General features: G+C 56.4%; 8 protein-coding genes across 8 annotated transcripts; 4 read left to right on the forward strand and 4 right to left on the reverse strand.

The window, feature by feature from the left end:
• Positions 1-208: 208 nt before the first annotated feature.
• Positions 209-3,097, forward strand: KRP23_2015 (Protein STABILIZED1; the record flags this gene model as incomplete). The annotated part of the gene is made up of 1 exon (XM_067886694.1): positions 209-3,097. One exon carries the CDS (start codon positions 209-211, stop codon positions 3,095-3,097), a length of 2,889 nt encoding a protein of 962 aa, XP_067749353.1.
• A 108-nt stretch (positions 3,098-3,205) lies between these two features.
• KRP23_2016 (uncharacterized protein) lies at positions 3,206-11,170 on the reverse strand (the record flags this gene model as incomplete). Its single annotated transcript, XM_067886695.1, has 1 exon — positions 3,206-11,170. One exon carries the CDS (start codon positions 11,168-11,170, stop codon positions 3,206-3,208), a length of 7,965 nt encoding a protein of 2,654 aa, XP_067749354.1.
• A 283-nt stretch (positions 11,171-11,453) lies between these two features.
• On the forward strand, positions 11,454-12,326 carry KRP23_2017 (uncharacterized protein; the record flags this gene model as incomplete). Its single annotated transcript, XM_067886696.1, has 1 exon — positions 11,454-12,326. One exon carries the CDS (start codon positions 11,454-11,456, stop codon positions 12,324-12,326), a length of 873 nt encoding a protein of 290 aa, XP_067749355.1.
• Positions 12,327-12,758: 432 nt separating this feature from the next.
• On the reverse strand, positions 12,759-15,399 carry KRP23_2018 (putative Ras GTPase-activating-like protein ngap; the record flags this gene model as incomplete). The annotated part of the gene is made up of 3 exons (XM_067886697.1): positions 12,759-14,822; positions 14,902-15,063; positions 15,133-15,399. 3 exons carry the CDS (start codon positions 15,397-15,399, stop codon positions 12,759-12,761), a joined length of 2,493 nt encoding a protein of 830 aa, XP_067749356.1.
• On the forward strand, positions 15,185-15,433 carry KRP23_2019 (uncharacterized protein; the record flags this gene model as incomplete). Its single annotated transcript, XM_067896052.1, has 1 exon — positions 15,185-15,433. The coding sequence occupies one exon, from the start codon at positions 15,185-15,187 to the stop codon at positions 15,431-15,433; it is 249 nt and encodes an 82-aa protein (XP_067749357.1).
• A 1,064-nt stretch (positions 15,434-16,497) lies between these two features.
• On the reverse strand, positions 16,498-17,079 carry KRP23_2020 (uncharacterized protein; the record flags this gene model as incomplete). The annotated part of the gene is made up of 2 exons (XM_067886699.1): positions 16,498-16,674; positions 16,741-17,079. 2 exons carry the CDS (start codon positions 17,077-17,079, stop codon positions 16,498-16,500), a joined length of 516 nt encoding a protein of 171 aa, XP_067749358.1.
• Positions 17,080-17,243: 164 nt separating this feature from the next.
• KRP23_2021 (Cellulose synthase catalytic subunit A [UDP-forming]) lies at positions 17,244-20,282 on the reverse strand (the record flags this gene model as incomplete). Its single annotated transcript, XM_067886700.1, has 1 exon — positions 17,244-20,282. The coding sequence occupies one exon, from the start codon at positions 20,280-20,282 to the stop codon at positions 17,244-17,246; it is 3,039 nt and encodes a 1,012-aa protein (XP_067749359.1).
• Positions 20,283-22,789: 2,507 nt separating this feature from the next.
• KRP23_2022 (Cellulose synthase catalytic subunit A [UDP-forming]) lies at positions 22,790-25,876 on the forward strand (the record flags this gene model as incomplete). Its single annotated transcript, XM_067886701.1, has 1 exon — positions 22,790-25,876. The coding sequence occupies one exon, from the start codon at positions 22,790-22,792 to the stop codon at positions 25,874-25,876; it is 3,087 nt and encodes a 1,028-aa protein (XP_067749360.1).
• Positions 25,877-26,015: the final 139 nt, after the last annotated feature.

Below are 26,015 nucleotides of genomic sequence, written 5' to 3' on the forward strand. Positions count from 1 at the left end.
GAGTTTCGGATGAAACCACGGCACCGTTAGAGTCCTTCCGGCAGAGCTGAAACTCGTTCACGAATTCTCTTCGAGCGGTAAGCATATGCCACAGAAAATGTGCCAACGATGCAAGGCAACTTCAACTTGGCCACTCACAATGTGCACCACACCATACGCCGTACCCCGTTACATTCGGGTTACGTCTGCTACTGGATCACACAGCAGCATGAGCGGCTTGGGGCAGCGCGTGCGCAACACGTATGCGTCCGGGGCGCCAGCCAACTATGTGCCTGGCCTGGGGCGTGGCGCCGTGGGCTTCACGACGCGGTCGGACATCGGTCCTGCGCGCGCACCCATGACGCAGGACGGGACGCAGGACGCGCCGTTCTTGCCTCCCGCAGGACGCGGACGCGGCATGGACATGCCCAGGCCAGGACCAGGACCAGGTCCGAGCGCAGGCCGTGGATCGGGTACCGCGGGCATGGGCGGGTTCGGGCGCGAAAAGGACGAGAACGAGGACTTTGGCGACTACAGCGAGACCAATTACGACGAGTTCTCGGGTTACTCGTCACGGGGGCTGTTCCAGGACACGCCGTACGACCAGGACGACCAGGAGGCTGACGACGTGTACGAGCAGGTGGACGAGCGTATGGACTCGAGACGCAAGAGGCGGAGGGAGATCCGGCAGCTGGAGGAGCTCAAGAAGGCGCGCAAGGAGATGCCCAAGATCAGCGACCAGTTCGCAGACCTCAAGAGCTCGCTGCAGAGCATGTCAGACGCCGAGTGGGAGATGATTCCGGACATTGGTGACTACTCGCTCAAGTACAAGACCAACACGGCGCTGCAGAAGCGGAACGAGATGTTCGCGCCCGTGCCGGACAGCGTCTTGGGGGCTAATGCAGGACAGACAACGAGTGTGAGTGGCACCATCACTCCGGCCGGTAACGGTATGGAGACGCCGAGCGGCATGATGAGCTCGGTGACGGGCCTAGCGGGGGCTAGAGGAGCTCAACTGTCCCACAAGCTGGACAAGATGTCGGACTCGATCTCGGGCCAGACGGTCGTGGACCCCAAGGGCTACCTGACGGACCTAAACAGTATCAAACTCACGAGCGACGCTGAGATTGGGGACATCAAGAAAGCGAGACTGCTGCTGAGATCCGTGACGCTGACGAACCCCAAGCACGGGCCCGGATGGATCGCAGCCGCGCGACTGGAAGAAGTGGCGGGCAAGATCGTCCAGGCAAGAAAGATCATTGCGCAAGGCTGCGAGTCCTGTCCTACGCAGGAGGATGTCTGGCTCGAAGCTTCACGACTGCAGAACCCCGAGAACGCCAAAACCATTTTAGCCAAGGCGGTACGACACGTGCCCAAGTCTGTCAAGGTGTGGCTCCAAGCTGCGCAGCTCGAGAACGACGACGAGCTGAAGAAGCTCGTGATGCGACGTGCACTCGAGTTTATCCCCAACTCCGTGAAGCTGTGGAAGGCGCTCATTGAGCTGGAAGATGTCGACGGCGCTCGTATTCTACTCGGACGCGCCGTTGAATGTGTCCCACAAGCAGTGGACTTGTGGTTGGCACTGGCAAGATTGGAAACGTATGAGAATGCCAAGAAGACGCTGAACAAAGCACGCGCTGCAATCCCGACCGAACCATCTATCTGGATCACGGCTGCCAAGTTGGAAGAAGCTCAAGCCAAGAACCTGGATATGATCGATCGTATCATTCAACTGGCACTCAAGTCGTTGCAGAAGCACCAAGTGGTCATGAACAGGGAAATGTGGCTGAAGGAGGCCGAAGCGTGCGAACAGGCTGACGCACCATTGACGTGCGCGGCAATTGTTCGTGCCAGTTTGGATGTTGGTGTCGAACCTGAAGACCGGAAGCGCACGTGGATGGACGATGCTGAGAACAGCATCAATCGCGGAGCACTATTAACGGCAAAGGCCGTCTATGCGTCGGCGCTGAAGGTTTTCCCAGGAAAGAAGTCGATTTGGTTGCGTGCTGTGGCATTGGAGAAGCGAGTCCAGGAAGGCAAAAGCTCCGAACCTGTCGAGCAACTACTGCAGAAAGCTGTCACAAGCTGCCCTCACGCGGAGATTCTGTGGCTTATGGCTGCCAAGGAGGTGTGGACGAACGGATCAGTTGATAATGCACGTTTGATCTTGCGTCAAGCATTCAGCGCCAATCCGAACAGCGAGGCGATTTGGCTGGCTGCAGTAAAGCTGGAATGGGAGAACGACGAGATCGACCTCGCGCGGGTTCTGCTAGCGAAGGCGCGCGCGCAAGCCCCATCGCCCCATGTCTGGATGAAATCTGTGTTACTTGAACGAGAGTGCGCGGAAAATCGTAAGGACGAGGAGGATCTCGTGCTGGAAGGCATCAAACTATACCCGGACTTCCCTAAGTTGCACATGATGGCTGGTCAATTTTACGAAGCGCAAGATCCGCCAGACTACGAAAAAGCGAAGAAGATGTATCGCGAAGGTATTCAGCACTGCCCAAAGTCGATTCCGTTGTGGACCCTTTCTAGTCGCTTAGAGGAGAAGATGAATGGTGTGACGAAGGCGCGCTCCGTATTGGAAATGGCTCGCCTCAAAAACTCGAAGAACGATGCGCTGTGGCTCGAAGCTGCCCGTCTAGAGGCTCGATGGGACAACCCCAAGGGCCAGGAAATGCTGATGGCCAAGGCCTTACAAGAATGCCCAGAGTCAGGAATTCTCTTGGCGGAATCCATCGACATTGCTCCCCGAGCCCAGCAGAAGCGCGCATCTTTCACCGCTCTCAAAAAGAAAGACAACGATCCGTCCGTGTGTTTGTCCGTGGCCAAACTCTTCTGGCAGGAACGCAAGTACTCCAAGGCACGCAAGTGGCTCGAACGAACCGTTCAATTGGAGTCGGATTTCGGAGACGCGTGGGCTCACTACTACCTTTTCGAATTGAAACATGGCTCCGAGGAGGCCGCGAAGAAGATCCTGAAGCGCTGTGTGACCTCTGATCCGCACCACGGAGAGAAATGGACGCGCGTTTCCAAGCAAACAAAGAACCGCCGCAAGAAAGTTGAAGAACTGGTGAAGCTGGTCAGTCTCACACTGCCATTTGCGGAGAAGCCTTAGGGAGTCGGACTCAACTCGGGTAAGGAAGAAAAAGCTGAATCGTCTTACTTAACAATGCACTGTTACCACTTACTCTTGTGTACATGTAATGCAGTCCATATGTCAAACCTAGGCCTCTCTCTTGACGAAGGCGGCGACTTTACGAGTCATGCGCTCAATTTTGTGGTTGTTCCAGTGCTCTTCCTCCTCGTCAATAGCCTCCTCCGCTCGGATCTGGGAGATGAATTCGGCGAGCTCAACGCGTTTGTCTTCGGCAGCTATACGACCCAAGCGACCGCGATACGCACGCTGCAGTGTAATAGCTGCTGCATGATCCAGAGCGCGCTGGGCATCAATCTCTCGTCGTCGCAGCATCCACTTCTTGCCAGCAATTTTGCCCAAGCGGCCACGGTACACGCGCTGGATGTCGTTGGCTGCCTTCCGCTCTCTCGTGGCCTTGCGGTTTTCGTCCACCAATCTCTTCCTGTAGGCTGCCAATCTCTGCTCGTGGAACTTCTGCTTGCGGGCTTGGCCGATGCGAGCTTTCTCGTCGTAGAGCGCAGCCTTGCGAGCTCGCAAGTCCACGTTCCGCTTTTCGTTGTCCATGCGACGACGCTCGGCACTCTTCAGAGGTTCTGCCGCAGCCCGGCGCTTTGCAGCCGAGACAGACCAGACAGACTTCTGCTTCTTCAGCAACGACAATCCTCGGAAGTACATGAGCGTCATGCAGAAGAGCCCGAACTTCAGCGCGTTCTCTGTCTCGGTGAGTGACTTGTCCATCTCGGAGCCCTTCTGGACAGCTTTCTTGGTTAAATTCACCTGGAAAGCTTCGACTTCGATCGGCTTCCACTTGTCTGACGGTAGTCCCTGTGCATTCTGCAGTTGCTCCTCGCGGATATCCTGCCGAACTTGCAGAATACGCCGATCCTGCTCGAAGCGACGAAGATCTTGCATTGTTAGCGGGCCCTCGCGCTTGAGACTGGGAACGTATCCAAGAACTTGTCGCTCGGACTCGCGCTCGCCGAAGATCCATCCTTCCAGCATGGACTCAAGAACATCTTCCACCACTTCGTTTGCAGTGAGATTCGCAACCAGCACATTGTGTTCGCGCTGCAGTGCGATCTGCACTTTGTCCTTGTGCTGTATTTGTCGGAACCCGTGCAGTGCTTGTGTCTCAAAGAACTCGTTCTTGGACCGAAATGTCTCGTGGAACTCCTCGTCGACAGCCTTCAGGCGCAAATTCTTCTCCCAGACCTTCACCTCGAATGTGAGTTCGTCAAACAAGTCGCTTTTGCGCAGTGTGATAGCGTGGTTTCCAGACTTGACCGCAGCCATGCAGACAGTGGATGTTATCGTTAAATCTGGGCAGTGCTTCACGCGTTCCAGCTCCTCTCGGATGACATCGATGCGCTCCTGGATGGTCACGTGCGATTCCTCAAGAAACGGCTTCCGCTGACACGGATTCGTCCAGCAAGCTGTGCACCCACCGGGGCCTAGCTCCTGTTCCCGCAGAATCGTGCGCTGCTCTTCAAGACTGCGGCCCTGAAGGGCATCCTTGATTTCGCGCCGCTGCTTTTGCAAAGACTTCAACTTTGATGTTCTGCCACGGACTTTCGGTCCGCGTTTGGCATCGTCTTTGGCCTTGCGTCGAGCTTGCACTTCTCGAGCGATCACGGCCTCCTCATCACTGTCGGAATCAGAAACGGGGTCTCCATTGCTGTCAGAGACTTTTTTCTTGGAGAGAAAGTTGGCTAACTCGTAGTCTTCCTTCTCTTTGATCTGCGAAATGAGCAAGCGATCGAGGTCCTTTTCGAGTTCGAGCCGCAAAACTTTGGTCGGAAAACGCTGCAAAGTTGAGTGGAGCACGTACGAGTCCATAAATTCGTTGCGTGTGTTTGCTATCGCACGCTGGAGCTCCTGAAACACGAGGCGACACCGAGCATCTACGTCAACTTCGATGACGTCCGTTGCCGTTTGGGACTCCTGGGTTTGCTGTTGTATCCGCGCAGCGTTGATGAGATTGGTCGTGAGCTGCGGGTCGTACTTTAACAGCAGGGTGCGTCCACGAAGTAAATCACTGGGCAACTTGTATAGCTCTTCCTCGGGAGTGTTGATAGCCGTCACGATGTCTTCTCTCGTAATATTGGGCGAGATCGTCACATCTTCCAGACCCCCAGGAACTGCTACAGCGCCTGCGAGCTCCTTTGCGAGACGCTTGAAATTCACCGGGTAGTACATTGGATTGAGGAGTTGATCGTACAAGCGCCACTCACGCTCCTCCCGAGTCAGTTCTGTTGACTTCTGCGCGCGCAGCAGCGTGACCATCGTTGTCCCATCTTGATTCGTTTTACGTTTGGCGTTGCCTCCGTGGTCGTCTCGGAAGCGCGTGAGGATTTTGCGGATCAGAATTTCCTTTCGCTCCAGCAGATTCCACGGAGCTTTCATGATACGCTCAACCTCCATCTGTGATAGTACTGCGAGTTGTTCTTCATCCTTTGACAGCTTTGGATATGCACCATGGAGTTGAAGTTTTACGCCTGGTGCATTTGTATAGCCTCCATCAGTTGCGCCGCCATGCCGGTCCTGTTCCCATCTATAGAGTCGAGGGTGGAGGATACGATCCAGCAGTACCCACTCGCGCTCCTTCTTGTCCAGCGTGTCTCGTCCCTTCTTGTACTTTCGTCGCAGTCGCTCGGCAGGAGTCATCATTGACGGCAGCTTCGCCTTCATGGCTGACAGCTCGGCCCACCGTACCTTGGAAGACTTTGTGCCATTTTTGCTAATGTACTCAACGTTGAGTTCTCTGGCGAGCTTGGCAGCAGCAGCGTCTCCTGTTCCCTGATCTCGCTCGCCCGACACGAGGGCTGCAATCTGTGGCAAGTTCGTGCGGTACTCAGCAAGCAGCTTCTCCATTCGCTCGCAGTCTTCCAGGACGTCGACATGGATCCTGGTGAGCTCTCGCAGACTCTGTTCGATGTCGCGTACTTCCTCCTCACGCTTGGAAAACAGGAAGCAGCAGTGCGTGAAAGTTTTGTTTGCTGCTCTGATTGCTGCGTGGAGATCTCGTCTGTCTTCGTGACTTAAGATCGGTTCGGCGTTATCGCGCTCAAGGTTTTGATTGTTTCGCAGCATTTCAAGCTCTGCGGTGCGTGCTTGGTCTTTCGCTTCAGTGGCGAGTCGGCGCGCTAACCGCTTCTTTCGCTCGCTAAGTTGTATCGTCAAGAATACGTTTTGCAGCTCGTCCTGCTTGCGCGGCAGAAGATCTTGCTTCTTCAGTGCATCGACGCGTTTTCGTCGCAGGGCTTCATCTGCACACAGCGCCGTCCGTCCCCGCACCTCAAGGGTGTAGGCTGTGAAAACTGGTGCTCCTAGCACAATTTGATACGTTGCGGTAGAGCTAAGTGGAATTGCAAGAGGTTCGTGTCGGAGAACTATCTTGCCCATACTGTGAGGCGAGCACAGGGAGAGATCTTCGGTGTGGAAGCATTTGCCAATTGGAATCGGAGCCTGAAACTTCTGCGGCGTTGAAGTCGAGCCGGTGACTGGAGGCAGCATGTACATCATAGCTGCTAAACGTCCGTTTTGGTACCCCACAGACTTGAAGTGCCCCTGGAAAACAATGGAGACTGTAAGCGAGAGCACAGCTACAGCTTCAGTGTCGTTGGGAAGCTGAAAACTGTGCGTGGTGCTTTTATGCGGGAAAATTTGAGTCTGTGGCACGTGCAGCAGTGTCAGAGGTGGCATTTTATCATCCAGCAGCGCAGCCCGAGCTCTTGGGCACCGATGAACACGCGATGGAGGGAAGTTCGCAAATTGTTGAAGTACCGAGAGCATTTCTTCAAGACTGGAAGCGAGGGTGGCGCGTGGAGCGGCAACGCTACTAGGAGCTTCAAAGTTGTGGTCTAACTGCGCAAAGTGCTCTTCGCCGTCTCCAAATGTGAACTTCCGCAGCAAGTGGTGGCCTTCCATTTCTTCAGGTGATTTAAAGAAAGCAAAGGCCAAACAATTGCGCGCGGGGAGCTGCATCAATCGCTGGAGGTGGTCTCCTGACAGCTTCTTCTCGCTCTTTTGCTGGTACTCGCCATTCTTTTGAATTATTTCAACTTCTTCTGGAACAACGCGCTTGTAGTAATGAGCAAAGTTTGTGATGAAGTCCAGCGCCACCCATCGTTTCTCCTCCGGCGATCGATCCTCATGCTTCATCTGCCTCACACTCTCGGCGATGTCCTGCTGTTGGTATCTGGCTGGTTCTTTGGCTTTGCTGGAGCTGGTTTCGCTGCTGCTGGTTACGCTCAGGTCCGTGACTTCGGCTGTGCTCTGCAGCTTCCGCATACTTTCCTCCAGGACGAAGGTGCGGGTGGCCACCTCCTCCAGGGTGGCTTTGTGACGCTTGAGAGAGTGAAGCACAGCTTTTTCCTGTTCGTCCAGAGCTTTGATACGCTCAGCTAGTGCCTCTTCTTCGGCTACGAACTCTTTGATAATGACTGTACGTTGCACTCGTTGGAGGGCCCCGACCACGCGCAGATTGGTGTCAAAGAAAGCTGTAGTGGCAGCTCGAGCGCGCTGGCATTCACTTTGAACTGCTTCATTGCGTCGTTGTAACTTCTCACGAAGCTCAATGAGTCCGTCGCGTTTGAATTCAAGAGCCTCATCATCCTCACGCAAGGACAGCACCCGCTCATTGCCCAAATCTGCACACGTTGTCAGCTTGACCAAGACTTCTTCGCGAAAACGTTCGTTGCGCTGAATGATTACACTCAAGCGCTGCAGTAGTTGGTCTCTCCACGCCAAGTCTTTACGGTGCAAGTTTGCTTCACTTTGCATCCGCTCAAGCTCGTCACGGGCAACATCGAGCTCGTGACCAAGTGCTTGCTTCTCTGTAGGAGTGATCGGCACAATGCGAACCGTGCCCATGCCAGCTTTGGCGACCATTCCAGTAGTTTCTGCCTTGGCCTGCACTCGTTCCAAGTTGCGAACTTGTAGCTGCTTCGCGGCAAGCGGACCGCATTGCAATGCCTCCAACTCAAGACGCTTCTCGGTCGATTCGCGCATCTGAAGTGCCTTGATCTCGTAGAAATGCGCGAGATCGGTGGCTAACACGCGTGCTCCAGCAGATACGTCCTCAAATTGCTCGTAAACGGCTGGAGCATCCAGTCTGTAAGCCTCCACGGGACTCGATACTAACTCCTTCTGCTCGAATTCACGTTGGAAGGCTTTGAGTGCCTCACGATGCGCTTTTTGCTCCTCGAGGCGAAGTGACTGGAGCTCTACCTGGGACTCACGTCGAATCTGTTCTTGGCGCTCAGCTTCAAGCTCACCCATCTGACGTACAGCAATTCGGTTGCGCTGACTGCGCTCCAGATCTCCAACGAGCAGGTCCTCCATCTTTCGTGATACAAAGTCTTCGAGTGTCATATTTTCATTCTCCTGCAACCTTCGAGCATTGTCGAGCTTTTTAGCCTCCATTTGCTCGAAGAATTGCTGCTGCGCCTCTCGTTCTCGCCTTTGGATGGTTCGACGTGTTTCAAGCGCTCGCCGTTCACGTTCCCTGGCTTCTTCTTCTTTAGCCTGGCGTTGAGCTTCAATCTCGGAGTGTTTTGCTTCTATACGTTGCATATCACGTTCATGACGTCGAGCAATTTGATCTTCTTCAGCTAGGACGCGCTCATAGCGCTCAAGGATGACATCAGTACGGCCAGCGCCTTCAATTCCCCGGTCGTAGAGTTCTTGTTGAATCCAGGGAAGACCGCGCGTCGACAACAGCGCAGAAACCCGTTCACGCTGATCTGAATGACCGTCCGATGGAAGTGACTGCGATGTCTCTGAGCCTTCGGATGGGTTTGAGTCCATTTGATGTTCACTTGTGTCACCGGAAATCGATACTTGGTGCGAAGTGGGTGATGGCAAGCAGCTTTTACGCCGACTTTGGCTAGGGGAGAGACGCTCATGGTCTTCACTAGTGGCGGATTCGATGTTGATTGCTTCGCCAGTGAAACCAGTCGATTCTGGCCGTGTGACTGCGGCCATCGCAAGCTGACTGAACAAATCGAGGAAAAAGGAGGGTCGTTCCTGCAGCAGTTCGTGACCCCCCTTCAGCCACGCCATATGCAAGTGTCGACCATCATCGTCAGCTTCCTTTCTTGTTGAAGCAGATCCAGTTCGGAGTGCCAAGGCTTCGGATACGCTTTTCGCCAGCGAGAAGCCAGAGGGGAACGATGCCTCCGCGTCTCCGGTGATCAACTTCGCTTGATGAGGAGTGAATAGAGCGTTTTGAGACCCATGAACAACGATGAGAGCAAATGGCCCAGGAACTGCTGCTGCCAGGTTCGATACGGCTGAGGCGACGTCTACGTTCTTGTACGCACCACGCAACAGGACCGGAAGCAGTTGACCGACTTTGTCTCCACCAGATTCGTTAGCTCTAGCAGCACCCTCGGCCGTAGTGGGCCTTATCGCTTGAAAAAATCCACGTCGAGTATGATAAAAGGTTTCGAGAGCTGCTGAGCGGCTAGAGGCGACTTGAGTAAGATAATGGCCACTGAAAAGCACGGACGCGAGCGCTTCGTTCAGCTGCACAGCATCGCCACTGGTTGACGTTGGTTGGGTGGTACCATTGGCTTCGACCAGCTTATGAAGAGAGCGTAATGTCCTGCGCTCCAGCTCTGTGGCGCTCACGAGTGCATTAACCAGCACAACACCTCGTAACGACCTTGCAAACAGCCCGAGCACGCCTCCGCCATCACCTTTGGACTGACGCATCGGCAGCTCCATACCAAGTAGTTGCAGCGCCGTGCTGCCACCAGTACCAAAGCCTACGAGATACTGCGGAATAGCACCAATGCCTAGCTTTGGCTGTACAAGCCACTCCCGCGATCGAGTCACGACGTGCTCCAGAAGCTTCGAGTAGGCAGAAGCGAAGCGCGCGTTATGCCAGGTAGCACTGCGTTTCGACTGTGTCGGGAAGCCGCAGAGCAAGATTTTCCCTCTCGGGAAGTGCACGAGCAATGGGTGAAAGAAAGCTGCCAGAGTCTCGAGCCGCTGGAAAACGTCGAGGAAGACGGTCAGTCGGAATGCAGTCGTATTGGGGAGCCCGGATGCTTCCTCCTCCGCCGTCTTTTCTGCCGATGTCTGGGACGACGAGGTCCATGCACTAGTACTTGAGCTGGTCGTTTTTGGCGGTGACAACCGAATAGTGTCATGCGAAAGAATTCCGTACGAAATGATGGTATCCACGTCCACTTGGAACGTTTTCCATCGCTCAGACAGCGAAAACACAAGTGAATCGTTGGGGCTCTCGCCTGCTTTCGCCGAGTGCGTCTTCTTTTTCAAGTCAAGTTGGGGGACTGCTGCAGAGGCTGCTTCGTTATTGTCGTCGTCGTGGAACACCTCATTGTTACCAAGAGGCGATTCAGACAGGGAGCTGTCGGAGTTAAAGTTTGGTGTAGAGCTCAACGTAAGGGGAGGCTGCGATTTGGGTCGTGCACGACGTCTCGCCTCCAGTTCCTTCAGTGCACGTTTGCTGCGTACATGCGCCCACTCCGGCAGCGTCACTCGCAGCTGCGTTTTCTTTTCGGTCGGCGAGTCAGCAAGCGAGTGTGGGACAGCAGTGGCTTGTTCCTGTTGATGCTGGAGGTGGCCCCTCTTCTGTGGCGACGCTTTATCGAACCGTACACGACTTGGTGGTCCTTTAGATGAGTATGTTTCCTGTCCTTTATTGCTGTTTCGCACGAGATGCTGCGATGCTGTTGTCTCTGTCACCGTCGAGAAGAATCGGACAAAGTCCTCTCGGGTGAAGTACGCCCTCGATTTGCCGCGCGACAGCACCATCACACACTCCTCCGCGTCTTGCTCGTTCCACAGATCACTACTCGGACACAGCCGCAGCTCCACAACTGCCTGCATCAAGTCGTCGACACTCACAATCCCTTCATCGCGCTGGTCGAAGTGCACGTAGGCCTCTGACAGCGGGAGACCTCGCTTCAAAGCTTCGGAAACGACTTCAGTGAGAGCCTGGAGCACTACTCGGGCCCTTTGCGCTGCTGGGTCAGCTGCATTCAAGCTTGGTCGCTCATCGGATGGCAGTCGGCGGGGCATGGAAAGTTGCTACGAGTGCAAGGAGGACAAGATGGCTACAGTGTCGTTTCGCCGTGTACCGATATTATGGCACATAAAGTTGAAGTCGACAGCCAATCACCGACGCGTATCCAGGGAACGTTCGTCAGATTGTTGCAGCAACAAGTTCTACACGTCCGGAGAAAATGATCATCACTCAAAGGCACATGAGCTGGAGTAAGACAACCACGCCCGACTTGGAGTTCATTTTCCAATTTGTCCGCTCGAACGCACAGCTGAACAAGACACCAACACTTGCTCGGTCATGGGCAACTCCACTTCCACCACTTCGTACACGCACAAGTCGGACTCTAGTTGGGCCTACACAGCCTCTGACATGCTGCTGGATCAGATGGAGAAGCAAGCGGGCGCTGACCAAGCAGCCGGTTCCTTGACGTGGTTGCAGATCGCTTCGCGCTACTGCGCGATTGTGCTATCGACGATAGCAGCGCTGCTAATGGGCACCCTCTCTGGAGCACTCGACCAGCCGAAAAAGACTCCGGTTCTTGTCGACGCTGCTTGTCAGACTGAAGACGAAGCTTTCACGGAGTTGGTAGTGAGCCGTGAGTGGCAGCCCCGTCATCTCGACAACAAGGGGGAAGCTGACGACGACAGCCGCTCGTGCACAACCGAGACAACAGAATTGTTCACCGATGCTGAAAGCGAAGACTTCAACAGTGACGACTCTGATTGGGAAAACGGGGAGTCAGCAGCTGACGCGTTGCTTTACGCTATCAGTGACGCGTACGAGAGCGCCAGTTGTGACTGCGAGACTCAGGCCGAGCAGTTGCTACGTTTGACTGCTATTGTGTGTGCTGAGAGAGACCACTCTTACCCAGTCTGCCTTGACGACTACTTGTGCATGTGCGGCGAGTGCCCTCAGTACAAGTTGATCACGGACGACGTTGCAGCTGCAGCAAAGACATCTCCATGCAGTGACCAGTACACGCAGAGCATCACACGCTTACTACAGGCGTTTTCTACTTACAACGAGATGCTTGGCTACCGCGCAGACATGATCCCCACCGCGCGCGAGTGCTTAAAGACGTGGTGTGGAGATGAAGACAAGGCGTTCAATTCATTTGTCACGCTGTACGACGAGGCACCACGACTTTGTGATCCTGCGAGCTGCGATTGAAGACAAATTCCCATTCCAAGCCACGACCGAGCCAGAGAAGAGCTGCAAGATCCGGTACCTTCCCTCATCACGGAAGACGCTCGGTCCACGTTGACTCCTTTGGTGGCTGCAATTTTACTCCGGTGTTGCCCTCATCTCGGCTTCGTCGGGTGTGAACGCAGGCAGTAGTTTGCGATGTGAGAGTTTATCTCATGCTGCTTCCCTCATTTCGGAAGCATACGCGCAGGATTTGGACACTGAGCAGGCCGAGAAACAACTTCAAGTTACATGTGTAGCGTATTGGTATTTATTCAAACAATTCAAGCCATTTGCATAACTTACGTCGTCCTGTGCGTAAAGGAGACACATATACACAAGCCGGCTTTCAAAGCCCTGCTGCTGCCCATCTTACCATTGGATGGTTGATAGATATCGTTGTGATCGTAGTGGATGCTACACCCAGGTAGTATTCATCTCGGGGCGCTTGGACTCCACTCGTGAACGAATAGCCTCGATTTCGAGCACCTGTCGGTAGACAATACTCTCTGCGAGATACCGAGGCATCATCCCCTTAAAGTCTGCCCGCACGACGCAAGTAAGTCTTGTAAACGCTGCATCCTGTGCCGCGTTTTCTTCGTCCGCTGCACATGGCTCCACAAGGAAACCACCCGTAGCAAAAGCCATGCGTACAACCCCCTTTCGTTCGGGCACATCGGCACGCGGGATTGATTCTTGTAGCACGGCGTACGTATCCGGTCGACCAGTCTTCTCAACGAAGCTGTGTAGATCGCACGAGTCCCGAGGCTTTACTATCCATGCCGGCCACAGCGACAGCTTCGAGTGCGAACGATATAGCACTGCTTTCGAGTCATCCAGCGGCTCCACTCTCCTGATCGTTGTTTTTTCGTCTTCTGTGATGGCTCCTGGGGTCGTGGTGCGTGCGTTATCGAGCGAGCGGAGATAGCGAAACACTCGCATTGGTGTCGACCGGATGATGATATGCCCCTTCATCTCCACGAGGCGGTCCTTTTCAGACGCAAAGCCACCCGATGGACTCACGAAATGTCCTGGCGTTTTGCGTAGGACCTCAAGGTCCCCACTGCTCCTATAGACCGTCCACTCGGCGCCATCTGCATCATTCACATGCAGTAGACTCTGCAGGCCATTTTGCGACAATTTGGCGTAGTAGACCTTCATCAACTGACTGTCGCGATGACTTGTGCGGCCCATGATTCGGTCCAACTCGTCTAGGGAAGTTGGCATCTCGGCATCATGCCGTTGTGAGACCTTGGATCCTTTTGCCGTTTCGCTGTTTCTCCTCTCTTCGTCCTCTTCTTGAATTTCTGCAGGAAAGGCTGCGCTCTTGGACGTCTTCAACTTCCTCTTTGGCTTCGGTTTCACAGGAGAGGCTGTCATTGCTGAAGTCGCTGTTGTCGGAGGGGTGGAGCACCCGCTGCTACTGCTGCTTCCATTACTGACCACGATGTGTTGTTGCCGCCGGAACTTGCTGTTGTCCGCGACTTCCATCGCTAGATAGTTCAAGTTTGAGCTCATCCAGTTGCGCAAAACTGCGCAGGATGCCTCTGGCGCCTCCATAAAGCGCGCCCCTGTGAGGTTCGCAATGGACGGGTCCTTGCCCAGACTGCTGCTACTCCGACTTGCCCAGAGTTGGGAAAGCCGTGGAGCAGCATTGCTCTGCGCAACCATACTCTCTCGTCGAGGGTCGTTCTGCGCTTGCTGGCACAGTTGATCATAGAAGCGCGTAAGCTTGGGCCGATTTCGTGACAGGAACGAGTTGAAAGGCACCATGAACGACTCGGTCGCGGTGCTGTACTCGACATTGTTCGCCAAAGACTGCATCAGCTTTGCTAGCAGCACAAGGGTGCGCTGCGTCTGTTTGTTAGGCGGAGCACCTCCTGGTGTCAAGTTCATTTTGTGCGGAACCACCAGCGCCGGACACAGGAACCGCAAAAATACTAAGCCACCGAGGTGCATGTAAAACTCCTCCTTCGCAGCAGCGACGGTCGAAGACGTGCCGTTAGAGGCATTCGACTGCGTGAGCACCTCTTCGAAGAGGCTCTCCTCGATGGAGCTTAGTCGCGGCAGCCCGCCGAGCTGTCCAGCGCTTTCCACCGACGTGCCTTCCAGGAAGCTGTTGTTGTTGCCAGCATCCGAAAAAAGCAGGCTGTTGCTACTGCCACCCATGGCACTGAGTCGGGGCAACGACACATTGCTGCGTCGGTCGCGCTCAATGAGCCGCAGCATCTCCAACTCCAGCACGCGGTAGATCTTGGCAATCTGGTAGGGGAACAGAGACGCAGCACTCAAGATGCGGCCAAACGTGCGCTCCGCCAGCGCCTCCAGCCGCTTCTGGTTGGCGTGGAGATCGTCCTGCGGCTGTAGATAGCGCGGGTTCACCTCGTAGCCGTCCGGGCAGATCCACAGCTCGTTGATCACGTCCGCCAGCGCATGCTGCAGGAACTCTCCGCCCAGCTCGCACGTGTATTCTCGCAGTAACTACAGCAGCAGTAACATATCACACATAAAAGTGAGTTCGTGATGGTTTAGATACCCCCCTATACAGCTGAAGACGTACAGCTGTCGTGGCCGAGTTGGCTCGGAAGAGCTCGTTCCAGTTGAGTGTGTGCATCATCTCGCGGAACATGAGCAGCCCCAGCAGCTTCCGCAGCTGGTCCTCGTGGCTCTCGAACACGAACAGCAGCGCGCGGATGACGTTCACGTCGGGCCCCGACGGCATCTGCAGGCACACAGAGAGTGAGAATCAATACAGAGAGAGACTTGGGGGCAGCTCCTGGCCGTCGCGTACCGTGGCGAGCGCTGAGGCCAAGCGGAACTCCGGGTCGTGCACGAGCGCGTAGATGAGCGCGCTCTCGGCGTCTTCCTGCGTCAGAAACGCCACCGCATTGCGCACCGTCTCGTCCGGTCCGACGACGGGCGCCGCGGAGGAGGAGCGAACGGTCGGGCGCGTCTTACGGTCGTGTGTGGGCGGGCAGGAGGCGCGCGAGTCGCGCTGGTTGTCGCGGCGGCGGCGGAGGCCGCTGGCCAGCGCGCGCACGGCCCGCAGCATGCTCATGGAGACGGACGTTAACCCGAGACGAGCTCAATAGGAGAGTGAGACACGGAGCATGGAGCGGGCGTGGAGGAAAAGCCTGGATGTAGTCGCCATTTTGGCTATGTATCTAGTGAGTAGATTAGGAGGGGAATCAAGGTTTACAGGCAAAATGACATTACTAATGAGAATGTTTGACATACAGATATGAAAGGGTATTCGAAGATAGATTGAGGAAGGCAGTGTACTTCAAGACAGGCAGGATTCTCCTCACGCGATGTGGCCATTGCGTACACTTCCCATTTTGGTTGACCGCAACCATGTAAGACTTGCGGAGCCTTTCAGGCACTTGAAACGCTCGGTCGCATGCTGCGAGGTAACGGCCTCTTGAATCAACCTTGATGGCCCGCGGGCAATGCTGGTCGAGTCGACCAGAACCAGCCCAGTAGACCGCCGCTCACACGTCGCGTGCACCGATCCCACTCGAGTTGAAGCGCGTTAGCGAGTGTCAAAGTCAAGGCTGTTTGGGTTCAATCCGAGAACCGCGGCATTTGCCACGGCCACTCGAAGCGCGTGGGGCCACTCATGTGACGTTTGTTCGCTGCGTTGGGTTCGGAGGCGCTGGCGATTCGGGCGGTGAGTGCGCGCAGTACGCGGATGCGAGACACCTCGCATTGTTGCATTGTGGCCTTGACTACTGCGACTTGCCGTCTGCGCCTCGCTTTCGATGTAGAAGCCGCTTCTGGGTGCAGGCGGGCAGGAAGGAAGGAAGGAAGGAAGGAACCCGCGGCCGGCATTAACGTTAAGCTCAATTCGACGAGCTCTTTGACGAGCTCTTTGTCGAGACTCGAAACGACACACAAGACAAATGCAGCAGCCCGTAACGGTTGAATCGGCCCTCACGTACAGCAACGCGAGTTGCCGCTATAGGTTAGCAGGAGGCGCTGCGTCGCGCGACTCAAAAAAGGGCAGGCCTTGCCTAAGGCACAGTATGGGGCGGCTCCGGCCGTCCTTGTGGTGAATCGCGATCAGGAGATTTGCCCTGCATAATTTCTGAGCAGCCGCGCTGGAATGGACCTCACGGGCTAATTCCACCGGCACCTGAGCGTGCGATTATTTCCTTTACGAGTGGGCACGAGTCGACTGCTGCTGTTGGTTGAACTGGGTCAGAAGCTGCTGCAGGCGCCGCAGAAGCTGCTCGTTCGCGCACTGCACGGCGCGAAATGGCGCGCATAGTGTCGCGGCGCCACCGAACACGCGGAGGCTGCCGTCGGCCGCCACTTGGAACGGGACGAAGTTCTGCAAGCGGCAAGCGGCATAGGTTAATGACTCGATCGCATTGAAATGCTATACATCCGCACGAACCGAGGTTAAGAATACGCAGAGCTGTTCTCGGCGACACTGGAGGCTTGCAGCGTCGTCCAGACTTCCATTGCTGTTGTCCTCTCCTCCGAGCTCTTCCTGCAGTGCTGCTAGCGTCGGGAGGTCGCCGCCTTCGTCCTTCTCGATGCCGCGCACGTAGTGAGCCAGCACAATCTTGACGTTATTTTGCTGTCCTGACGGGCAAAGGAGCGCGACGTGGTCGGTGTCGGGGTCGATGCAGTACAGTACGCCGTCCGTGACCGTGCCATCCTGCACCTGCACGCGCACGGGGAGCCCGACAAACGTGGAGAACTGGTCGAACAGCGAGCGCTCGCTGGCCATGCTCTGCCGTCCAGTCGATGGTGAAATCTCGCAAAATGACGTGTACAACCATATTCATTACGAGATATGGCATAAAGAGCAAACTAATGGAAGATGAAGTTGAGTAGAATGTAGTGACGGCGCCACTGACAGCTGCCTGAACCTAGATACCGAGCGGAGCTCTCCTAGCCGTTCACGGGCTTCTCCACGTGCACCCACAGCGCAATGAACATGAGGCCCACAGCGATGGAGATCGAGCCCATGAAGTTACCCTGGTCCATCAGACTCTGATAGCTCCAGCCGAAGTACTCCTGAATACTCATGCGCACGCTCGGGCCCAGGTTGTATGCGATGTAAAACCCCATGAGGACGGCAGCACACAGCATCGAGTCACCGTGCGAGTACACGCGGTTGTAGTACGCCACCATGTAGCGCACCATGGCCCAGACAATGCCAAACACCGCGCCGGAGAACACCAGCACGTTCGGCAGCTCGGCCAGCGATCCGCGCGTGGCGTCACGCTTGTTAAGCCACTTCGACTTGCGGCCAGTGAACTTCCACACAATCGCGCCCAGCATGGCGGTGAAGTTGGTGAAGGCGTACACAAACCTCGTCTCCTGCGATCGCACCACATCATTGTTCTCGACACCACGAGTGCTCAGAGCCTGCAACAGACCCTGCACAATGAGCTTCGGCACCAGTGCCACAAGCACGCGCAGGCCGTTCACGAAGATCGGGGCGTAGCCAGTGTACAGGAAGTACAACGTGACGTAGTACAGAAGGATTACCGGAATCGAGTCGATGGGGTACAGCGTCGAGTTCAGGTAGAACACACGGCGCATGAAGTTGCTTGGCTTGCGGTACTTCGGGATGTCCACGTGCGGACGCTTCCACTCGGGGTCAGCAACGTTCTTGTTCTTCTTCATCAGCGCCGTCTGGAAGTTGCCCTTGGCCCAACGCTTACGCTGCGCCATAGCTCCAGCAACCGAGTCGGGAATCAGTCCTTCAGCCAGACGAATACGCTCCTCAGCTTCACCTTCGAAATCCTTGCGGTAGTAAAGTGCCTTCCAGCCCATGGATACGAGGCGCTCGCCAGTGTAGCAGTCTTCCGTCAGAGTACCGTACTGAATGCCGCCAATCGAGTCAAGAGCCTCACGGCGAATCAGGGCGTTGGTTCCGGCAAAAGATGCACAGTCGTAGCCGTCCTGGCCCGTCTGAATGGCATCGTAGAACGTAGAGTTACGGTGGCCGAGCGGGTCGCCGATCTGCAGTTGCACACAGTCGCGGAAGTACTGCGGGGTCTGCACGAAGCCCACAGCGTTGTCACGCACATCGTCCGAGTACGTGTGCAGAATCGACATGTCCACGTCTCCGTTGTTGTTGTTCGTGTTGCACTTGCGGCACACACCGGACTTGCCCAGCTTCGAGTCGCAGTTCATGCAACGCAGATCCTTCTTAGTAGCGCGGGTGTCGCTCAACGTGCCGTTAACCTGACGACGGTGCAAGTCGCTCTGCACGTGCATTGCGTTTTCAAAGCACTCCTTGGAGCAGTAGCTGATGCGCTCCTCCGGCACACCCGCGATCTTGCATGAGGCGCAGCACATCTTGGCCACATTCTGGCAGCCCATGCAAGAGCAAGAGTACTTGTTCTTGTACTGGCGGTCCTCGTCGTCGAAGAAGAACGGGAGCGTGGCCAGAATGAACTTCGGGTGAGGCTGCATGTCCGAGTCTAGCAGCACCATGTAGCGACCGTTGGCACCCTCGTTGTACAGGCAGTTGTTAATGTTGCCAGCCTTCGAGTAGTGGACCTCGGACTTCACACGGCCGACATAAGTCACGTGAGGCAGGCCTGGGTAGCGGTAGTCGTCACGGAAAGAGCCCACAGCGCAGTCAGCACGGTTGACCACCTTCGGACGAGAAGCCGAAGGCAGGTTAGCAGACGAGTGCAGCTTGCGCCACGCGTACACTTCCATGTCTTCGTTGGGGTCGCACACGCGGTCGTACATGAACTGAGCCACCTCCTGGCGAAGGTCGCCAGCCTTCTCAAGCACCACCTTGTTGAGTTCAATAGCCGGAACAGGGTTACCCTTCGTCCACTTGGTGCTGCAGTAGCCGTCGTCTAGCACGTAAATCTGCAGCAAGTGGGGCGGGTACTGAAGGTTCATGCAGGCCATCAGCGTGTCGATCGTCTCCTCTGCAGGCTCAGAGTAGTGGCACAGAAGCACATCAATCTTCGGCCACAGATCATCCGGAACCTTGGGGTCGAACTCGTCGAAGTAGTGGGCGCCACGGCGGACGGGCTTCCACATGCCCAGGTAGTACAGCGCACCGAGCACCATGGACACCAGCTCAGCCACGATGAGGGCAAAGAACGACACCCATTGGGCGGTCGGGGGGTTGTGGAAACACACCACGTCGTCCACGCCCGCGAGCGTCAGATACCAGTCCGGAGGCGTAAACCAACCGCTCATGGGGTCAGCAAGGCAACTCAGTTCGTCCGGGGTGTTGTCGTACACGTCCTCACACGCCAAGGTCCGGTTACCAGAGTCACACGGCTGAACGCCCACGACGAACCAGAAGACCATACCGAATATCTCGACCACGCTCAGGATCAGGAAGAGGAAGTACAGGAGGCGGTAGGAGGTGATGCCCTTCATGTAGTACTTTCGTACGTTGGGCAGCTTCCGCTCGATAATGTTGCCCGAGCCGCAGGAAACGATGGCCTCCTCGACACCTTCGAACCAGAGTCGGTACTCCTCCTCCGTCTCGGGACACAGCACCCACACACGGCGCTTGGTCATGATCTCAAACCCCCTGTGCGGCAGATCGAGACGCGCGCACGGACGCAGCTGTAGCGCGTCTTTGAGCTCAATCGCGCCGACGACCAGGTCCGTGTTCCGCGTGGTGAAGTACTGGCGGCACTCGAGGTGCGAGTGGAAGTAGTAGATCTTGGCCTTCTCCAGGGCGAAGTAGCGGCGCTTCCAGCTCTTGTGCAGGGGGCCCTTGATGGTGCGCTTGCCCTGCTTGTGCATGTAGCCGTGCACCGTGATGACGTTCTCCCGGAAGCTCCCGTCCGAGGGCACGGCCGGGGGGTCTGGCGACGCGCCGCGACGCACGATCTCCGTCTCGCCGGGCTGGCGTCCTTCCGTGGCCGAGGGCGTCGCGTACATCTCGTAGTCGTCCGTGGGCGGGACGGCCGCCGCCGGCTGGTCCTTGGCGAACATGACTGGCAGTCGGTACGAACGAGGCGGAAGTCGGTCAGTGCAGACAACAGGAAGTCGAGACTCCGATCGCCCGCTCCGTTTCTCGCTCACTCGTGCTTCTCTCGAATGGAGGTGCGGGTCGCTCGAGACGCCGCGTTGGTTTCTCCGCTCTCGCGAAACTCCGGGACTGACATGCGCGTTGGCTCCATCGCAAAAAATGCAGCCAGTCCAGATTTTGGGCGGTTTCTACACCCTAGAGCGGACGCGAGGTTGGGGGAGGCGGACGGAAGAGAGCAAGGGGACCATATTCGAGGCAGGAAATGGGCACTAAATGCCAAGTTGCGGCCCAATCTGCCTGCGTGCTGCTGAGGCATTTCCGAGAGGATGGTGCCCAGTTGGTATTAAAGTGCACGACGACTACGATCCAACGTCATTGCGCACCAGCATTCAAAAGTGGCGATATACTACGTAGTATTCATCTCGGAGGGTGACTGCTGTGTTCATACGTCAAGTACATGTAGCATCCCTGTGCTCACATCATCGCTATTGCACCAAAGTGTTTGCTGTTGTTGCCAGCCGCTCTTTGCTCCATAGCTTATCAACAGATCAGCAAACCAGGAGAGCCCGCAGCTCCATGCCTCAGGCTCGGTTATAAGGTCAACGCGCTCACAGAGGCTTGGGCTGAGTGTGCCACACCGTCTCAGAAGCGACCCATTCTCGTAGCGTCGGCACCCATTCCGAGGCGGCAAAAACCCGCTCCGTCCGCCCCCGTCCGCTCGGTCGTGCTGAAAATTTCAGCATTTTTGGAATTTCACACAAGCTGGATTGTGCGATATCAGGCCGCGGCTGGCAGGAATCAACACCTCATACACCAAGCGCGTTGGGTGCGCTGTGCTGTGCTGGGTGCACATCTTCAACGACGCCACCTCCATTGTGGAGGTTGGCGTCCATGGAGACTCCATAGCGGGGTCTATCGCTAAAGTTTAGGGCGAAACGACTTCCTGCTGACGGAGATCGTCGCAAAGTGCTTTTACGTTGTGTGTCGGTTCGGAGCACAGCCATGGGCTCACCATGGTGCAGGCCTTTCCTGCGGGTGGTTTCGTCGCGTGAGTCTCACGGAAGGACCGCAACTCGTGCACGAGATGGCTCCTGCACGCATACTCCACGCCTAGACTTGAAGCGGAAAATATATTGAAAATCGAGCACGGAAGAGGCTCTTCAGAAGAGCACGGCACGGTCTTCAATGCGACATCCTTGGTCTGCTGACCAGACCTGGCCAAAGGCCCCTACGGCGTAGGCTACGCTGCTGCTGCTTCCTTCCTAGAAGGGGTTGGAGGACCCAGCGCACGAGAGCTTGACGGAGGCCTGGCACGCAGCTTATCAGCACAACTCGCAGTCTGATGGCAAAGCTCAGCCCCATCACAACAGCATGGACGGCCAGGGCGAGGTCATCTTCATGGACGACGTGAGTCGGAAGGTTTCATGGAGCACTTCATGAACTTGACCGCCAAGTCGAGAGCAACATAAAGGGGAGATAGGTGGCAAACACGCGTAAACGAAATACATATCTTCAATCTTTTAGTCTAGAGTGTTGGAGAGCCTAACTGGACGATGACGAGCAGCTCGCGGGAACGACGAAAACGACTGTGAGGAGAGCAACAACAACCCGTTAGCATTCGCCGCGCGGTAAACTACCGCTCTGCTACACCATTACTGGCAACGTAATACCTGTTCTTGTCAGCACAGGTGTGCATTAAGTTCGGCAACATGAGTCAGAGCTCCGATCCGAGGCGTGCTTTTGTGTGATCGGTACATCGTACAGCTCAGTCCCCAGCTTGGCCTCAATTCGGGCATGGAGTAATGGCACTCGACTCAAGTCTGAGCAGCGTAGCGCTGCGCTGCTGTTGGAAAGTCGCCATTGCCCGGTCGCGAATTGCATTCGCCATGCAGTCCGCGTCACCCCGCAGGGAAAGTCGCCAGTAGCGCTGGGTGGAATCTCACACAACGGATCTCACAAAAGGGCTCGGAACGCCCTCTACAGGATACTTGCCGCTTCAGAATAAGATCTCACATGGCACGGCAGCGCACACTGCTCTGTCAGCTCTCGCCTCCTTGTCTTCGTCGTCTATCAAGTGGTCGTGCGCCAGCCGGTTGCTGCCCAGCAACTTCAGCTTCCTCGTCACTTGCTCTGCCGGCCTGGATTGATCCAGGATTGATTGCCATGCAAAGTCAAAATGGGTACAAAAAAGCACCTACTTTTTTAAAAACCTCGTCCGCCTGCCCTAACCTTCGTCCGCCACACCTACCGCACGTTACGAGATGGGCCATATGGCTCTTTTATGTACGCGCGTCCGGCATAGAGAATCCAAGTGGTTTGCGCCGAAACGGATTTCGCAGGGGTTACGGACACGGGCGACGCTCGACGCGGGTCGGTGCCAGTTGCGCTTCTTCGCGAGGAGTCCAAAGCACGCCACCGCATCACACAGGCATCGAGCGAGCGAGGGAGGCTGCTGCCGTGTAGTCCCTCCATGTTCGGCAACGACAAGCAGGCGCTCATGAAGCACGAGGACTACGAGCTGCACGGCACGCCCGCCACGGGCGCCAACGACGGCGGCGCCGGCTTCTACCCGCAGGAGGGCCGCCCCATGCCGCAGCAGGGCTACGTGGACCCGCGCGGGCCGGTGCTGCCGCCCATGAACGTCTCGGACGCCGTGGGCCTCGGCGGCCAGCGCGACAACATCATCTCGGTGCACGGCTACATGCACAAGCAGGGCAAGCGCACCATCAAGGGCCCCATCCACAAGAGCTGGAAGCGCCGCTACTTCGCCCTGGAGAAGGCCAAGATCTACTACTTCCACTCGCACCTCGAGTGCCGCCAGTACTTCACCACGCGGAATGCCGACCTGGTCGTGGGCGCCGTCGAGCTCAAGGACGCGCTGCAGCTGCGTCCGTGCGCGCGTCTCGATCTGCCGCACAAGGGCTTCGAGGTGCACACCAAGCGCCGTGTGTGGGTGCTGTGTCCTGAGACCGACGAGGAGTACCGCATGTGGTTCCAGGGCGTCGAGCGCGCCATCGTGGCCAACGGAGCTGGCAACATCATCGAGCGCAAGCTGCCCAACGTCCGCAAGTACCTCATGAAGGGCAACCAGACGTACCGCTTTTTCTACTTTGTGTTCCTCATCGCAGGCATTGTGGAGCTCCTGGCGCTCGTGTTTTGGTTCGTGATCGGCTTGGAGCCGTGCGACGCGTCTCGTCTCGAGGTCGACTGCGCTACTATCACGAGCACGTCGCTGGAGACGCTGCGATGCTCGAGCCAGACTTTCAGCGGCTGGTTCACGCCGCCGAAATGGTACCTGCAGATTGCCGACGTCGAGAACGTGACTTGCTTCCGCGACCCACCCATCCCGCAGTGGGTCTCGTACTTCGCCATGCTGTTTGCTGAGGTGCTTACGTTCGCGCTCGGTGTCCTGTACTACCTCGGTATGTGGAAGCCCGTGCGTCGTGGCGCCCACTACTTCGACGAGTTCGAACCGCCTGTGCCAGACGAGCTGTGGCCCAAGGTGGACGTGCTATTGTGCCACTACTCGGAGCCTGCAGAGGAGACGATCGACACGCTCATGGCATGCATGAACCTTCAGTACCCGCCCCACTTGCTGCAGATCTGGGTGCTTGACGATGGTTACTGCAAGGCCAAGTGGGCCAAGGGTAACCCCGTCCCCACAGTGGAGTTGAACAAGGGAATTCTGGAAACTGCTGGTGACCTTCGCCAGGAGGTGGCTCAGTTCATGTACGACCGCGTGTGTGACCCCAACGAAGACATGGAAGTGTACGCGTGGCGCAAGCTGCACTCGTCTGCTAACCTGCCGTCTCCGTCGCGTGTTAAGGTGGTGAACCGTTTAGATTGTGCCGTCGGCTCGTTCCGTGACGACTACCGCTACCCAGGCCTTCCGCACGTTACCTTCATCGGCCGTGTGAAGCCAGACGTCCACTACTCGAAGGCTGGCAACATCAACAACTGCCTGTACAACGAGGGTGCCAACGGCCGCTACCTGATCATCTTGGATACGGACATGCAGCCTCACCCGAAGTTCATTCTGGCCACGCTCCCGTTCTTCTTCGACGACGAGGATCGTCAGGACAAGGCCAAGTACATTTGCTGTGGTATTGGCTGTAACTCCGTCGCGAAGCTTTGCTGTGCATCGTGCCAGATTGCCGGCGTGCCGGAGGAGCAGATCAGCTACTGCTCGAAGGACTGCTTTGAGAATGCCATGCACGTACAGAGTGCGGTCCACCGTCGCCAAGTGAACGGCACGATGAGCGACACGCGCGCGAGCAAGATCGACATGCGTTGCATGAACTGTGATGCCAAGCTGGGAAAGAGCGGCGTGTGCCGCAAGTGCAACCCTGGCAACAAGGGCGGCGATGGCGAGGACGTGTCCTCTCTGACCACATATTCGGACGACGTGCGTAACAACGCGGTGGCGTTTGTGCAGACGCCGCAGTACTTCCGTGACTGCATTCAGCTTCAGATCGGCGATCCTATGGGTCACCGTAACGCTACGTTCTACGATGCCATCCAGACTGGCCAGGACGGCTACGACTGCGCCTCTTTCGCCGGCACAAACGCTATGTTCCGCCGTGAGGCTCTGGATTCTATCGGTGGTATTCAATACGGTAGTCTGACGGAGGATTGCTACACCGGCCAGGTGCTGTGCGCTATGGGCTGGAAGGCGCAGTACTTCCGTAAGGACTTCGAGGGTGAACCGTCGGAGCGCATCCGCCTGGCCGAAGGACTGATCCCCGACTCGGTGGCTGGTTCGTTGGCGCAGCGTAAGCGTTGGGCCAAGGGTAACTTCCAGATCGCGCTGATGAACAAGAAGACGCAGTACTTCGACCCCGAGTGGAAGATGCCGGAGGTGCAGGTCCCGACGTACCACAAGTCGAACAAGTTCATGCGTCGCGTGTTCTACTTCAACTCGACGCTGTACCCGTTGGGCTCCATCACGGCCATCCTGTTCTATTACATCACGATCTACTTTTTGTTCTCCGGCTACGCTCCGATCTACATGGCTGGTGCACGTCTCGTGTACGCTCTGGTGCCGAAGCTACTGGTGCAAGGCGTGCTATCGGCGCTGAGCAACCGAACCGTGGACAACAGCGATGTGATCCGGTCTCAGGAGGTGTGGTTTGCGTACGCGTTCACGAACTGCACTGCTGTGCTGGAAGCGTTCTGGTGGAAGATCACGGGCAAGGAGCCCAAGTGGTTCAACACGGGCGGTGCGAGCCGCGGTTCGACGGCGGAGCTGCCCAACGTGATCATCTTCTTCGGCACCGTCGTCGGCATTCTGTGGTCGGTGGTGCGTTTCCTGGCCGGGTACAACAGTATCCAGACGTCGCACGGCGCGTCGCTTCTGTTCGCGAGTCTCATGATGGGTCTGTTCATCGCTGTCAAGCTGGCACCGAGCGTGCGCATGAGCATCCAGGAGTACTTTGGCTGGAGCTACGAGAGTCTGACGGACCAGGGCAACGTCGTGGGCTCGATCTCGATCGCGTTCGGACTCATCTTCATCACGCTGTGGGTCTGGATCGAGCAGCCCACGTCCAACCCCTTCTAGGAAGGGAGCAGCAGCAGCGTAGGGGCCTTAGGCCAGGTCTGGTCAGCAGAGACCAAGGATGTCGCATCGGAGACCGTGCCGATGCTCTTCATGCTTACGTGCTCGATTTTCAATATATTTTCCGCTTCAAGCTCGGGTG

Source organism: Phytophthora ramorum, assembly GCF_020800215.1.
Source record: "Phytophthora ramorum isolate Pr-102 chromosome Unknown Phyram_PR-102_s0002, whole genome shotgun sequence".
Taxonomy (NCBI): domain Eukaryota; phylum Oomycota; class Peronosporomycetes; order Peronosporales; family Peronosporaceae; genus Phytophthora; species Phytophthora ramorum.